The sequence below is a fragment of the Setaria italica genome, chromosome VII, assembly GCF_000263155.2.
Source record: "Setaria italica strain Yugu1 chromosome VII, Setaria_italica_v2.0, whole genome shotgun sequence".
In the NCBI taxonomy this organism is placed as follows: Eukaryota; Viridiplantae; Streptophyta; class Magnoliopsida; order Poales; family Poaceae; genus Setaria; species Setaria italica.
In genome coordinates, this window is record NC_028456.1 from 30,406,646 (window position 1) to 30,422,653 (window position 16,008).

The 16,008-nt window shown below is 49.4% G+C and overlaps 2 protein-coding genes across 5 annotated transcripts; one reads left to right on the forward strand and one right to left on the reverse strand.

Moving 5' to 3' along the window:
• The first annotated feature begins 1,614 nt into the window (after positions 1-1,614).
• On the forward strand, positions 1,615-2,387 carry LOC101777239 (zinc finger A20 and AN1 domain-containing stress-associated protein 12). The gene has a single exon (XM_004978188.2). The coding sequence runs from the start codon at positions 1,674-1,676 to the stop codon at positions 2,385-2,387; it is 714 nt and encodes a 237-aa protein (XP_004978245.1). The 5' UTR covers positions 1,615-1,673.
• A 7,822-nt stretch (positions 2,388-10,209) lies between these two features.
• LOC101774402 (cyclin-T1-2) lies at positions 10,210-15,260 on the reverse strand. Of its 4 annotated transcripts, none has more exons than XM_012847750.3 (7): positions 15,154-15,260; positions 13,704-13,976; positions 13,336-13,417; positions 12,337-12,471; positions 12,088-12,263; positions 11,817-11,968; positions 10,210-11,733 (listed from the first exon to the last, which is right to left on the reverse strand). In XM_012847750.3, the coding sequence occupies exons 2-7, from the start codon at positions 13,892-13,894 to the stop codon at positions 10,649-10,651; spliced, it is 1,821 nt and encodes a 606-aa protein (XP_012703204.1). In that variant the 5' UTR covers positions 13,895-13,976; positions 15,154-15,260; the 3' UTR covers positions 10,210-10,648. The 4 variants fall into 4 exon arrangements, with proteins under 4 accessions (XP_012703204.1, XP_012703203.1, XP_004976869.2 ...); XM_012847749.3 differs by having other exon boundaries at positions 13,704-14,004; XM_004976812.3 differs by having other exon boundaries at positions 13,704-14,056.
• Positions 15,261-16,008: the final 748 nt, after the last annotated feature.

Genomic DNA, 16,008 nt, shown 5'->3' on the forward strand with positions numbered 1-16,008 from the left:
GCCTTAGCGCGCCGCTTCTGGAATCCCTGCACCCCACGATGCTTCTCTTTGCTGCTGCCTGCTGGCATTTGTACGTCGTCTTCATGTAGTACGTGGTAGGCACTCTACAGATGTTGCAGGGTTAAACGCCACTTGAACATGTCAGGGGTCCAGGACGCATGCTGTGTACGGTGTACCTGGCGTCAAACACTGACGACGTATAGTGCTGCGGCGGTGTGGCCTCTCTGGTCTCCACTCACTAAAGTACTCCTAGCTAATGCCCTCAAAAAGGTTTTCCCATCAACTTGCCATGTCACGTCACAATGCAATCCCCGTAAAACGGACAGTCAAAACAGTCGGCCACAAAGTTTCAGAGAAGCTCGAGGATCACTTGCAGAAGCACATATGGAGACCGAGCACCGACGTGCCACTACTGCCACCAAGTGCTACGCCTCCGCCACGCGCGCGGCATGCAGCCTAAAACTACGAACACTTGAGCGCAGAGTTCCCCTCCACACCCAGCGCGCGCCGAAACCACGGCCGCCGCCGCGACGTGCTCCTCAGCCTGGGCAGAGCGGCGGCGCCCGGCCGCCGTCCAGGCCCCGGACATCGAGAGCTGCCGGACGCCCAACGTTCCCACGACGGCGGCGCGGCGGACCCCGGCTGCTGCACGACGTACCGACGCGGCGGCACGGCACGGCTCAGGACAAACCGGCCGAGGTCGCCGTGACGTGCTCTGAGCCGGCCGGCATGCTGGCAGCGCGCGGCGAGCCGGCGACCGGGCGTGGAGGAAGATGGGGTAGGGGTATGCTCGTCAATCTCGACCGGTCAGGTTCGATCCACCGGTTGACATGGCGCATGGGGTGGACGGTATTTCATTTACGGTCCACCCCCCGGACGGTATTTGATATACAGTCCACCCTTGGGGTCGCCCACCGCCCACCTGGCCACGCCGTCGTTACGAAACCGCGCCGCCACGCAGTCGTCAGCTCCGCCATGGCGATAACGAGCTGCCTCTGGGCGCGCAGCGGGTGCTGGTGGACCACGGACCTGCTTGCATTGCCTGGACGGCGTTCGGCAGCAACGACGCGTGATCATATGGTCTGCGACCAGCCGGGCCTATGCGCTGGATCCGGCGGCGCTGCAGCCGGGGTGGCTCGCTGCCAGGGACGCGCGCGCGGTAGAAGCGGCTTGCGTTCCAGGCGTGCGCGGCGACATGCCGACATCGAATCGGCGGCACGGCACGGCACGGCTTGAAACGAACCCGTCGAGATCGCCGCGACGTGCTCCGAGCCGGCCGGAGTGCGGGCGGCGACCGGGACGTGGAGGAACCCTTGGGGTCGGTCCGCCTCTTGCCACCGCCGACATGGCCGAGGCCGACATCATCGTCAACGGCAACCACGTCGGCACGGCATCGTGCGCTCCGCCACTTAATAACTGGCAGAGGTAGAATGCTCCGATCCGCGGGGTCGTCGAGCTGCCGAGAGAGATCGCGCCAGGAGTCTTCCGGTCAGACGACCCAAGCGCGACTCGAACTAGGAAGCTACTAGTCCGACCCCGACTCGACGAAGTCGGCTCGCGCTCTCCCTATAACAAAAAGGAGGGCCACGCTCCCCTACTCTCACGACAAAACAACTTCTCGTGCTCACGGCGCCATCCGATCTCTAGAAGCGACCGCATCACCGACGAGATCCATGGCGGCGGAGAAGCAGGAGGTCACCGCCGGCGCCACGCCGATGTGTGCCAACGGCTGCGGTTTCTTCGGGAGCGCCGCGACCAAAAATTTTTGCTCCCAGTGCTACAAGAATCACGTGATGAAGACCGCCGTCGTCGCTCCCGTCACCGAGAAGAAGGTCGACGCGGCGCCTGGGCCGGCAGAGAAAGAGAAGCACGAAGGGTCCTCGGGCAGCGCCGCCGTCGCCCAGAAGATGGTCGACGCGGCGCCAGCAGAGAAGGAGAGCGGCTCCTCCGCGGAGACAACGGGGAAGCACGAGGCGGCCTCCGGCGCCGCCGCCGCCGCGGCGCCCGTCATGTGCGCGAACGGGTGCAGCTTCTTCGGGTCCGCGGCGACCAAGAACATGTGCTCGAGTTGCTACAGGGACTTCCTCAAGAACGCCGACGCCGCCCCTGCCACGGCGGAGAAGATCGAGGTCGCGCCCGAGCAGCCGGCGCCGCCTGAGATTTCCGCGGCAACTTCTAGCGCGCCGGCAGCGAAGGCGGCGCCGAGCAGGTGCGCGGGGTGCAAGAAGAAGGTGGGGCTGCTTGGGTTTGTCTGCCGCTGCGGTGGACCGAGAGCAGATCGCCAAGAAGAACCCCCTCGTCGTGGCGCCCAAGATCAACAAGATCTGATGCAGACGGAGACGAAGAAGAACCCCCTCGTCGTGGCGCCCAAGATCAACAAGATCTGATGCAGACGGAGACGAAGAGTAGTGCGACAATATTTGATGCAAACGGAGACGAAGAGTAGTCCAAGGCTGGTGGTAGTAGTGATGATAGCTAGGTTGTTTTCGTCTTCCATGCATGTGTTTGATAACTTAGAACCAGTTTTTGTACTCAATCAAGTTTAGTTCTCATTATTCCCAATAAACATCATCGATGTAATGTTTTCTCTTCGTCGCGAAAGGTCGGTAAGTAGGTCACACGCCATGGGCGTCGGGCTAGCTCGTTCTGTCTACCATGCCGCGCCGCGGCGAAAGCCCATCGCTGTGCTGGTTGGCGCGTCCCCGAGCGCATGCTCAGCGGAGCGCGGCGGCAGCAGAGCGGGAGGATGCGCGCGGCCCAGAGCTCTTCACTGATCAGCTGGATGTAACCGTCGCACGGAAACAAGCAGGCGTTGCTAACTTGCTATACATATACAGCGTCGTGTGCGCCACACCACGGGCTCACAGTAATCACATCGATTCAAAGAGTTCGCAGCAAGCAGCGTGGAGAGGAGAGCGCGGGCTTAGCTCCAAGTGCCGGAGGAGCTCGCACGCCATAAGCAGCCTCCTGCAGTCACTTGGGCGCAGCGGCGTTCTCCTCCACGAGACGAAGCCGCAGCGGCCGCACCCGATCACCTGCAAGGCCGCCGTCGACCGCCGCGGCGTCCTGCTCAGCCTCGTCGGGGCGGCAGTGGTGCTGGCCCTGGCCTGGCGGGCGCACTCGTGGCGCCCATCCAGGAGCCGGACCTCGGCAAGTAGTGCCAGGCGCCCGACATCCCCGCGACGGCGAACGACACCAGCTGCTGCCTAGTGCCTACCGTACCGTGCCGGCACCGGGATCATCGACTTCCTGTTCCAGCCGCCGCGGCCGGCGTCCTTGCCGCTCCGCGTGCGCCCGGCGGCGCACCTGGTGGACAAGGCGTACTGGCCAAGCACGAGAGAGTCGTGGGGCGCAATAATGTTGAGTTCACACGCGCTCGTCGCCACCGTTGCTGGTGCGCGACGACAGCACCACTTCGAGTTTTTTTTTCCTTTTTTTTTTCATTCAACCATTTTTTCCATACAATTTGTATTATATGGATATCGTGTACAAATTATGTGCAGAAGTTGTCTAACAATATTTTTTAAATGTTAGGGTACAAAATATTTGCATAAGTTGTGATATCATAAAAATTGTGTTACAAAATTATCACGTAAGAAGCCGTTTGAAAAAAATTATATATATATATATATATATATAGTTGTGCATCCTTTTGAAGCTGTTTGTAGAAGTTATACCCATAAGTTGTGTATGTGATAAATGTTGCGTTAAAAAATTATCCATAACAAGTTTGGTAGTAAGAAGTTATGCGTCCAAATTACGTGTATAAGTTAAAAATAAAAAGTTGCGGGAATCAAAACGATCCAAAAATGGAAAGTTTGGAAGGAGGGAGGTGGTTTTGTCGGGAATCGAGCGCTCGTGGCCTTCCTCGTGTGTGCTCCCCCCAGCCTCCTAAAAAAAATCCACAACCTAATTAGAACACAATCTAGAGACGTCGACAATGGAGTGAGGACCTCAGGACTTTGGCGTCGGAACCCCAGAAGCTCTCGCCATGGTGCCTGCTCGCTTTGGCTGTTGGGTGACGGAATCATGAAGAACCAAAGGTATCACTACTACCGGTCTACCACCATGGAACGACAAGGACAATACAGAGCTAGTGGCGAAGTTAAATAAATTTAGAGGGGTGTGTTTGCCTTGCGGATGCATACAATTGAGCCATAAGAGGTGCTTATATGGCGAAAATTTAAGCTTAATCATTATTTTTGCAAATTTTGAGAGTGCATCAGCACCTCCTAATTACAATGTAGCTTCACTCCTGTACGGAGCCTAAATTATATGGGAGGAAAATTGAGGAGCACCCACATGGTGAATATTCTGTGCTTCCAACCTTCACACAACATGTATATCAAGAAGCAAAGAGCCATTTCAAGTTACATTTTTGATACGTCTCTCTCAATTTCAGTGCAAATATATTGGCACAAGAAGCTATAAGAAAGATGGCCAGAGTTGAAGGTGAAAAAGAAAAATGATAGTGATGAAGAGCTGATTGAGCTAAGATTAAAAGGTAAACAGTTTTTGTTTGTCTTGGATGATATATGGAATTATCATGAGGATGAGCTATTGGCACCATCTAGAAAAGGTGGAGGAAAAGGTATATGGTTATAATGACAATTCGACTGTCATACGTGACAAAAATAGTTAAGACAACTGATTCTCAAATAGAATTTCATCTCTTAGGGGCTAAAGATTTAGGAATTTCTTTGATGCATGTGTCTCTAGTAAACATGAATCATGATTGATTTCCGGCGGTGTTGGGATCCTTGCACATGTGAGCTTGAGCATAATTATCAACTGATGGTAAATAAATGAAGAGAAGGTGCTCACCGACACCTTGTGTTGAGCTCTTTTAGTACCATAGGAGGGGCATGACACCTCCCACCCCCAACCTACTCGTCCTTCTGATCATCCTGTTTGTTGGACTCTTTTAGTACCATAGGAGGGGCATGACCCTCCCCTCCCCAACCTACTCGTCCTTCTGATCATCATGTTTGTTGGGCGTTGTGTGTGAGGAATTATCTTACCAATCACGGAGGAGGGCTTAAGTCTAGTAATAACACATGTGGTTGCGGTGAAGAGCGTGAACAAGGTTGTTTTGATTGTTGGTTCAGAGCAAACTCTTTACTGAAGATTTAAAGAAAGCACACATAAATGGGAAATAAAACTCACTTAGAGCTTGTTTTTCTCAAAAAATGTGAACCTTGTACAGTAGGGGTGCCTCTCCTTTTACGAAGGTCAACCGACTTTTACCTACCAAATTTATCCTCATTCAACCACTACATCCCAGAAATATGCTGTATATTTTGGCAAAGAAAGAATCATAATCCAACTTGTACACCCTAAATAGGTCACACGATACATGCTACCAGGGTCATGTTGTGAACGTGACCCTTTCCTTCTGCACCTTCGTCTGGGCAATCTCGAACGAGTCTTGGATTCTTGGTTGGGAAGGTGCCCAGGACCTCCGCATCCTCCCTCCAAATTTGCCTTGTACCTTCGCTCCGCTCGACCGGATCTGCACATCTGCAATCAAACGAAAACAAAAGCTCCACACCTCCACTGATGACCCGTCGAAGGTAACCAGCAAGCGAATGACGTTAGAGATGGTCGAGGATGAAGCTCGATCCGATGAGCTCGGCGGTGATTCCATCCCAAAAAGTGACGTGCGAGGGTGACGACCAAAAACCTTGATCCATATTCCCAACATTGATGTTTCGTTTCCTACTTCCCTTCTAAAGACGAATCCATTGTTAGCCCAACAGTACCACGCAACACGCGCCTTCGGACCTCCATTCCTGAGTGTTCGGCTCCGATCTCCCTAAACACTAGTGACCGACTCCTAGGTTTTTTTAAGCTACTTCACACTTATAAGTTGTGCTACTCCACTCTCCACGATCCACTCTCCACGAGTAAGGTGGGACTACTCCCAACATGCATTTGCAATGGCAGTGCAACTAATCTAATCAGCAACACACGTGATGAGCAACTTGAGTATCTAGGAGCTCGAAGAGAAAGGCGCACTGTACCTACCACAAAACGAATGCCCACCAGGGCTACCAATGAGCCGGATCGAGTGCTCAAAATCTGGCAGGGGAATGCACGGACGGAGCAGAGAGGGTGGAGAAGGCGTCGTTGGACAAGAGTCGTCGATGCAGAAGCGTTAATTTCTCTCGTGGTCGTCGCGTCGTCGTCGGAGGCTATATGGGAACACAAAGATGTTAGCATGAGACGAGAGGAGCAGAGGGATAATGGGCATTGCGGATCAATTCGATGGGACTGACCTTTCGTAACAGGACAGGAAGTGTACCCAGCCAAGGCGTCGCGCGCGCCGACGGCGATCTCCCTACCCGAAGGAACCCGTGCTCCTGCCACGGCCCACGGCACGGCCATCTAGAACTCGAGATCCGGTGGAGACGAGGTGGTGGAGGCGCTGAGCGAGCAAGCAAATCAGAAATGCAATGGACTAGGTCACTAGGTTGGAGACTATATGCATTTACCGGATGCTTAACTTGCAGCAAAGAAGAAAGGCTGATGCTTTGCAGCAGAGCAGAGAAGCCGATGCTTGGCATGCAGCGACACTAGCGACTTCCATGAAGACGTAATGAGAACATGGTATCGCCTGTATTGTATCTGCTTCTTCCTAAGAAAAAGTGAGAAGCAAAGTGGGTTTGCTAACCTTTGATAGCCTGAGAAGTTGCTTTAGTTTTGAAGACTTTGTAATGCTTGAACCTGAATGCATTTGATTTTAATGTCTGAACCTGAATGTATCTGTGAACCCACTGTAATTATGTGATCTTTTCTCTGCCTTGTGATCAGGCCTGCTCTGGAATTAGCCAAGTTTGCTTTGGGAAAAACTGTTTGTTCTTTGGTCTGTCTTGTAGCAAGGAAAAGATTCGATGTGTCAGGTCTTTTTGTAACAGAGAGCAAAAATGATCTCTCAGTATTATGATACAAATATGATGTTAACTTCTTACTTGGTCTAAAATTGAGCATTTTGTTTCCTGCAAAAGTCGTGATTGTTCATTATTCTTGTGAATGATCGATCGACATGGTTCTTGCTTAATTTCAGCACACAAAAAGAGAGAGAGGGTGAAATAAAGGTCTCAAGAAACGCCACTGTTCATGGAACTCAAACACATCAGGATAAAAAAAATATCAGTAAATCAAAATGCTCCATCATCCTGGTGCCTAGAACTCGAATGCTGCCTGAAAGAGCAACGAGAGGGCAAAAAAGTCATGTATAGGCTAAACTCAGGGTGTGTTTTGGATCCTTGGCTAAAGTTTAGCCCTTGTTTACATCAAATGTTCGGATGCTAATTAAGAGGACTAAACATAAATTAATTATAAAATTAACTGCAGAATCCCGGGCTAATTCACGAGACAAATCTATTAAGCCTAATTAATCCATCATTAGCAAATGATTACTGTAGCACCACATTATCAAATAATAGACTAATTAAGCTTAATAGATTCGTCTCGCGAATTAGCCTCCACTGTGCAATTAGTTTTATAATTAGCCTATGTTTAATACTCCTAATTAGTATCCAAATATCCGATATGACAGGGGCTAAAGTTTAACCCCACGAAAACAAACAGCCCTAGTTCCCCGCGACGATGTAACCCAGTTTACTGGGGTGGAAGTTACAAGAACAATAAAATGAATAGAAAATGAAGGAATAAAATAGTAAACATAAGCCTCCGATTATAGGTATCCTAACTCCTTCTGCTAGACGTCTCTGCCCCCACGTCGTCCGTACGGGTGACTTGGGCGGCGCTCGCTTCTACACGCCGCCGCCCCCCTCCCGCATCTCTCCCATCCTGCCGCCGCCAGAGCACGCCCCCGGAAGTCCGGACGGCCGTGAGGATGGCGGCGGTAGGGCACTTCTTCTCCCCATGTGTGTGGACGCCGGACTCCGGATATGCTGCCACTGTTGGCGGATCCGGCATCTCCCCTAGCTGATCTACGCCGGGCCATCCTGGTGCGCGGCGTGGTGGCCTGGGCATGGAGGCCGAGGTTGGGGATGGGCTGCTAAGCTGTGGCACCTGCTTGCGAGGGTGTGGCCGCATGTGCTCCTCGTCGTGCGGCGGCTGCCTCAGCGTGGGGCCCTAGGGCGGCATTCGACGGTGATGGTGGTGGGGGCCTCTACTTGCAAGGGTGTTTCGGCGTGTGCTCCTCGCTCGTGCGGCGGCTGCCTCAGCGTGGGGCCCTGGGGTGGCTCTTCGACAGTGACGCCAGTGGGGGCCTCTAGGCTAAGGGTTGAGACGGCGACGGCTTGTGGGCGACTGCGACTGCCTGCCTGCTGTGCAATTGCGCTCGGGTAGCGGTGGTGTGGTTGCTGCAGCACCGCAGTGGGGTGGATGGCATGTGCGGTGGGGGTGACCCGTGGTGGCCAGCGACAGCCAGACTGGAGGCGGCTCTAGGGCGGGCGCTGCAGCGACAAGTCTGGGTCAAGCAGCGGCTACGACCGCAGTCGGGGCGGCCCTGCTCGAGCGGCAGCTGCGAGGGTGAGGAGGTGGCTCCTCAACAGCCGTGTGGAGATGGTGCGCATTAGGGCGAGCGACACGGCTAGGGGAAGCTTGGCCATGAGCGGTGCGAGATCCCAGCGGCGACTACGGCGTGCACGCCGCACGTGGGGCTGGAGCATGCGGTGAGGTGGATCTGAGGTTGGCGGCACATCTGGGCGGCGAGCACGGGGTGCAAGTGTGCAGTGGCAGCGGATGAGGAGGCACAACGGCGCAAAGCAAGGAGGCACGAAGCAAGGAGGCACGGCGGCAATGCCGTCTCGGTTGGGTTTTCGATGACCGTGGTCTTGGTAATGCCGGGCTGAGGGCATGCAACGGCTAGGGATGTGATGCTCCAGGCGAAAGCCCTTACCGGCAAGCTTGCTGGTGGTGATGGCGGCGGCGCCCTTGGGCATCGTTCTCCCCATTGGGTGCATCATATTGGAGCTCTATTCCTGCTGCATGGGGTTCTCTGGGTGAAAACCCTGTCCAGTTTCGGGACGGGTGATGGTGACATCATTGGTGTCATGGCCTTCTTGGAGGCATCATTTTTAGGGACCTAACTCGTCTTCTAGCAATACTGGTGACGCCGATGGTCATGGGAGGCTGCGGGCGGTGGCGGCGATTCCGCCGCGTTAGGTTTGCAGCATGGCAAGTCGGCATGGTGCAGGATGGCAAGCTTGACGGGGTTACTGAGCTCACGTGGAGGTGATCGTTGTTGTGGTGGCAGCCAAGGGTTGCCGCATGTTTGTCAGGTTGGCTGCTTGCAGCGGACCATGGCGGCTGGCGCTGATTGGCAGCTGTCAGTGCGGCATGGGACTACGTTGGTGAACCGCGCTTGCAGCAACGACATCGTGGGACGATTAGGCTTGCAGCGGACTGCAGTGGATTGCTCAGCTTTGTTGGGCTACTCCGGTGCGGTACATCGTGGGAAGACGGTGCAAAATTTCTTTAGCTTGCTGGCACGCGGCGGAGGCTATGTGCGCAGGTTGAGCAACGAAGCAAAGTCGACCTGCGGCGACAGTTTGGCTGTTTGATGGAGATCTTGGGAAGCGGGGTAACATTGCTCAACATACTGACGGTGACTAAAGAAACAGATTGGAGCACTGTGTCGGACATGGAGCAAGGTGGAGATCCGTGACATAGAGCATTGTAGTATCTTCGAGGCGACAAGAATGAGGTGGAGTCCAACGGCGGAGGTGGCGAGGCCTCGTGCATTGTGTTTTCGTGGTGGCGACTGCGAGGCGTCATGCTAGAGGTTCGGATATGGTGGTTTCACTCTGTCGGGTGGTGTGGTGTTGCAGCAGTACTACAGTGAAGGGTCCCGCATGGTGGTGGCTTTCTCGGTGCAGTTTGCTCCTTTCGGTTCCCTATCGACGTGAAGTCATGCCTGCAGGTTTAGCAACTACATGAGCACGAGACTGTCGGGGGTTGGGGTGCCTTGTTGCGCGTCGAATGATGTTGTGTACTCTAATGCCAATGGCAATTTGAGTGGAATGGTGCAACCGTGTTGATATCCCAATCCAACCGGTTGGATTAGTCGGTTTTAAGTTTTTCTGATAGAAACTCGCACTATCGTTAAAAAAAGCCTCCGATTATGATACATCAAGAGTTCCGATTATAATACATCAAGAGTTCCGAAGAAACAAAGACTCAAGGAGAAGACTAACAACAACAGGGCACACATGTGATCAGCTCCCTGACGGAACATGTATTTAGAATATACTCATCCTCATTCATCAATTTATAAACAGTTTACACCTTTCGAGAGCTGTTTTCCTTTTGTTAACAACATTATCTACACTGAAGAAAAATTTCATTTGTTACAGTCACACTGAAGAATCAATTTCTAGTAGTGTTTAACAATAGATGATTCCTGCTACAGTTACAACTATAATCTAATCTAATAATGCTGAATTTTGGTCATGCTGGATTTACACACAACAAAAAGAACCAAGACAGAGGTTATGATTCCATTCTGAATTCGAGAAATTGGGAATATCCCACTGTGCATATACCTCTCGAGTTGAAAGCACTCGAGGTGTCTCGTTAAACAAATAAGAAAGAGAATGTGACATCTATCTGCCGACTTCAAAACCTCCATCTGTCATTATTCACCTGCTTGGAAAGCATCCTGGCTCAGGAGGAGCTAGCAGCAGCTTGTCTTTAGCTTCTGCTTCTTGCTGGCAGGCGCTGGCTCAACAATAATTCCAGACTCGAGCTCTCTCTCGATCCAATCATCTTCACTCAAACCATCTAAAGTGATTGCCTGCTTGTTTCTTGGTCCAACCACAATCCCTGATTCGAGCTCCCTCTCGATCCAGGCTTCATCACTCAATCCATCTGAGGCAGCAGGTTCTTGTTTTGTAATAATCCCAGACTCGAGCTCTCTCTCAATCCAGGCTTCTTCACTGAGGTCGTCTGAACAAACGGCTTGCTCTTGGATCCCTTTCTTCCTCTTCCTCTTCGACAATAAATCCTTTATTCTGGCAACATCAACCTTTTTAAGTTCTGCCCTCAAAGGATCAGCCTCCACCACAACTGGCGATGCAGATGGTGCATGGTCAATGGGTACTGAAGCAGCATCAGCCAATCTCTGATCAGTGCGCAAGATATCTGCATTGAGACTGTCAGTACAACGATTAGAGCTTCCAATCGATGGGTCCACACACCGAGTGCTTTCTTTGTCAGCCTTGGCACCCAGTGCTGTCACCACAGGTAATGGGTTTGCACTATCACCATGCCAATTTCCTGATGCCTGGTTCAAGTTTTTGCCATTGACTGTGCAGTGGCTTACATCCTGCTTCATACATTCAGCACTGCCGTCAGTGGCTGCAACTGCATATAATGATGTCTGATTAGTACATGACATCATCTCATCGTCATGTTTGGTTATTGAGGCCTGATCCAAGCTCTCTTCATCATGTGCTTTACTAGAAACATTTATATAAGCACTTCCATTCAACAAACTGCTGTCAGGGCCTGAGACACTACCATCACCTGTATGGCTGCTTATCAAGTATTGACAGGAATCCACCTGCATGTGGTCACTGGGATCACCAATATCAGGACTTGAGCTGCTTATTAACAAGCTTGATTGATTCAACACAGAGTCCGGGCTGTTAGATACGTGCAGTTTAGCTTCACATGGAACTTCCTTCTGCTTAACTGGACTGGGACGAGCAGGCATCAGTTTTTTCACAGCAGCATGCTCCATCATTTGCTGAATGACAGCTGCAGAAATGCAATATTTTCTTTTCAAGTTCCAAAAGGCACAGAGTGCAATGATGCTATGATCCACTTAGTAGTCCACATACCTTCCAGAGGCTTCGGTGCAACATCAAATTGGTGCCACCAGACACGCGCTCCATGCAACGGAAGCTTAATATTGTGAAGCTTTGCAGCCAGGTAAAGCGAACCAGCAGCAATATACTGTGGTTTATACTGTAGGCACAGTGTTGTTTTAAGCCTGAACATAAGTAGTAGAATATTAGCTGAATTGCAAAGGAATCTTAGAAACATTGGTACAAGGAATTGCAAAGGAATCTTAGAAATATGTATTAAAGACTGAAATAGTATATCACATACCAATCATTCACAAAGTTCCATGCTACTTGTTTCACTTCCTTCTGATTGATGCCTAGATTTGTCATAGCATCAAAAAGTGGTCTATAAGGATGCTGAATGTTGAAATCAAATCGAATAGTTGTAAGAACCAATCTCTCTCCGATCAAAATTAGTGCTTTCTGCTTCTCAAAAACATCCTGTACAAATAGATGATGATCAAACACTGAATGGGCAATGGTATAGAAGTTCCAAGCAATGATTTAGTGGCACCTTCTGGCGGATCCTTTGAGCTGCAGCAGTGTCCCGCCTATACATTGTTTCATAGGCTACTCTAACTACATGGTCCAAGGGGCAAGGAGTATCTTCAGTTTTCGATGCCAGAAATACACACACAGCTGCAACTGTCTGAAACAGGACAAAAGGTACCATTAAAACCAACACATGAAAATAAAAAGATAAGTTCCAGAAGAAATCAAGAGATGTCAATAAGGAAACCATAGATAGATCATGTACTCCAAACAGAGTAAACATTATGGACAATAGCATCAAACATGAAATGCTACTAGTGTTGCAAATAACTAAGGGCTGCAGAATAACGGAGAGATAATCTTGGATAACTGATCATGTAAATATGAAATAAACAATTCCAACAAAACTAAGAAAGAAAAGGAATGCAGTAAGGTGAGCCGTTTCTATAGAACTTACTGGAGAATTCGTTATTTTCACAAGATGATCCGTCAAACTTTTTAAGTTGTAACAGTAAGTTGCAACCCAGTTGGCTGGTCGGGGTTAAGTAACTTCAATAGGAAAATTCTGAATGCACTTGCCCAGTTATGACAAAGAACAAGCACAATATTATCGTATTTGTGATCTGCCAAACTTCCCAAGTAAACTGAAAACAACTCTTAACTACCTCAAAACTTTTTAGTGTTAGAGAAGGGGATTAGCACTTCAATCAAAGATCTAAAACATATTTCTGAAAAATCGTAGCTAAGTAGATTCTTTGAAAATGACCAAATCAATGTGTGAACTTGAAGAGTAGCATCCCGAGGAATTAGCAATTAGCAAGTAATCAAAAAATTGAATGCTAATGGCATTACACAGTCAAATACTTTAAATGATCTGAAGGATATTTTGCAACGTTAAGTTGGAAACTGAGAACAGATTGGTGATCATTCCAATAAATGCTTGGCAAAGAAACTCTGCACTCTTCTTGCTTTTCAAAGACAGCATCGATCATCACTGCCACAACAAAACAGGGTTTCTCACCTGCCATCCATTTTTTGCAAGGGACTGGTGTAAATAGAAGCGATGACAAAACATTATTGCTGTCGCTAGAGTCATCTGAGGTCTGAAAAAAAAGAACAGATAAACAAGTTTAGCAAACTTACACAATAACTGAGAGAGTTATCATGTGCTAAGAATACAATCAGAGTAGAGGAGTCAAACATATCAACCAAAAAAAAACTGCCTTTAGGGAAAAAAAAGAAGCCTTTTAGGTCCAACAGAGAGATGAGATCAATGTAAACAAACATGTGATGAGCCATCCTATGAAGTAGTATAAACTAAAAAGAACACCCTAGAACATGGTAAAACAGAGTCAATTCCACTTAAGGGAGCGAAAAGAAATCACGTACAGTTTCAGCCTGATGCCAACATCCCGAATGAATGAACAATATAAATTCCTTAGTTCTGACTCCTTGCTTTCAGTAATTCCATCTTTCCTTGATGGAGAAAATTTCTCTAGTTCTTCCCTGGTGAAGTACCAAGAGTACATGTGTTCATGTGATAGTTTCTCAAGGATCTTGGGTTCCCCATCCATCAGCATGTCTGAGACACCCTGCTGGATGGGCTCTTTGCAACCTCCTCCGAATCCAGAAAAAGTTTAAGGACTCTTGGCTAGTTGTAACCTGGACGTTATAAACTTTGTGAAGCAACCTGTAGAATTGAAATATCTTTTGAAACAATTTCCACTGCTTTGCTTGATATACTGCAACAGAAGAGCAAGAACATATAGACATATAGAGCGATAAGTATGTATACAAGTGATGACTAAAACATGCATGTGGTGCAAGATCTTACTACTTTGCTAGCTTTCTATGACAGTGTCCTCAAGGCATGAGGCTGCCGACAGTTTATTCCATATTTCCTTTTGCTTTAGTGCAGCCAGCACTTTTTCCTCTCTCCTAATGCTCCTAATGTAGCAGGAAAGGCTATTGCCTTCTTGGCTACATTTCCACAGGGTATAACTCAAGTTCTGTTTTCCTTACGGGGCTTGTGCCTATTGGAGAGAACCAGTTTCATTCATGGAGGATGGTGTTTCTGGAATGTCGTTGAATTGGATGGTTGCTAATAGAACATTCTGCATAGCGAAAGGGTGTCACCAGTTATGTGGTTCTCGTGGACCTATCAAAAATACAGTTTTGCAGCCTGGGTATTACAGATCCACTAACAACAGTTCGTGTTTGACTGGAAATACTCAGCACATTCTGCAAGCCCTACAATCATGGGTTCATTAAACAGAACTGTAGTGTTTAAAGTTTCTCAGAGCCACAGTGAAAAAAATTAAATAAAATCGAGAAACAGGGGGACAAGGTAATCCTTTGCAGCCTTCCCCTAAATTAAATTTATTCTGACTTACTAAAAGTAATTAATTCACAACTCCCACAGTAATTGCAGTACACCAGCTTAAGTTTCTCCTCATGCACCTCACAGTAAGAAAATTTGCGATTTTGACACAATTACCGCAAAATCCTGACTTTTCAGCACCTAATCCCGTCTAGACAGAATTCAACCGCCTGATATTCGGACGCAGCTACAGAAGACGGAGAGGCCGAATTTTGCATACACCCAAAGGCCAACGCGTCGAACAACGCCAAAGATCCAAAATTGAGCACAAATCCAGGCCAAGCTCACCGATTCACCCGTAAATTCACCACCAAATAGGGGCGGGCCCAGTATTGGATAATTTTTGCAAAAATTCGAAGTTGGTAGGTAAAGCGCATGGTCAGATCCGAATACAAATATCATAGATTAGGGTTTGGGGTGTTCAGTTTCGCACATCATGAAGGGAAGGGGCTGGCGTACCTGGCGGATGCTAGTCGTTGGAGAAGCGCCCGACGAAACCTGGCCAAAGCGCGGCGCCGCTCGCCGTGTTAGCCGCCGCTAGGGGTGGGGGGGGGGGGGGGGGGGGGGGTTTTTTTACACGCCCGGGCCGGGGTTTTGTGTAGGGGGGGGGGGGGGAAGGGGAAAGGGGAATTTTTGAGGGTTTTCGGGGGGGGGTTTTTTACAGGGGGGGGGAGGAAAACGAACACCCAAAAACCCAAATTCCCCCCCCCTTTTCTCCCTTTTTTCTTTTTTTCTCCTTTATCCCTTATCAACATATTTATTTACCCTTAAAGTGGTTGTGGCGGCTCCCCTTGACGTGCCGGGGGAAGGGGGCGAACGGTTGGAGAAGGTTTTTTATTTACCAAAATATTAATGTTAGTAACTCTTTTTGTCATGTACGGAGTACTGTGTGCGAGGGAAGAGCTTGACTTTTACTCGTGATAAAGATCATCTCCATCAAATTACTCATATTCATCCAATTTCAGTACTAGAAACATGTCATTTGAGGAATTTAGGAATCCGAGAAAGCTTCAGCACACTATTAATCTCTTCCCCAATACCATTTTTTTTTCAATTACCAAAAACTTCAACGTAGGGTGGAAGCAACTCTCTCCTGCTCTCTCCCTCATTGACAGTTAATTTTGACACATGGACATATCCACTCTGACGAAGCGGTCGTGCAACTTTACACGTGGCTTGATGGCATACCCTTAGTCCCGTGACGTGGCACAACTAAGCCTTATATACGATTAAGGCCATCTCTTTTTCCTCCTTCCTCTCTTCGTCCTCTTTTCTCCTCCACCTGAACTCGGGCTCAGCCATGGTGACCCCACC

Bases quoted from the DNA above. Each gene is read 5' to 3' on its own strand.
- LOC101777239 (XM_004978188.2), top strand. From the start codon at position 1,674: ATGGCGGCGGAGAAGCAGGAGGTCACCGCCGGCGCCACGCCGATGTGT.
- LOC101774402 (XM_012847750.3), bottom strand. From the start codon at position 13,894: ATGCTGATGGATGGGGAACCCAAGATCCTTGAGAAACTATCACATGAA. The intron at 13,418-13,703 runs GTACGTGATTTC...CTTTTTTTTCAG, and splicing joins GTTGGCATCAGGCTGAAACT to ACCTCAGATGACTCTAGCGA. The intron at 11,969-12,087 runs GTATGTGATATA...ACTTATGTTCAG, and splicing joins TGGAACTTTGTGAATGATTG to GCTTAAAACAACACTGTGCC.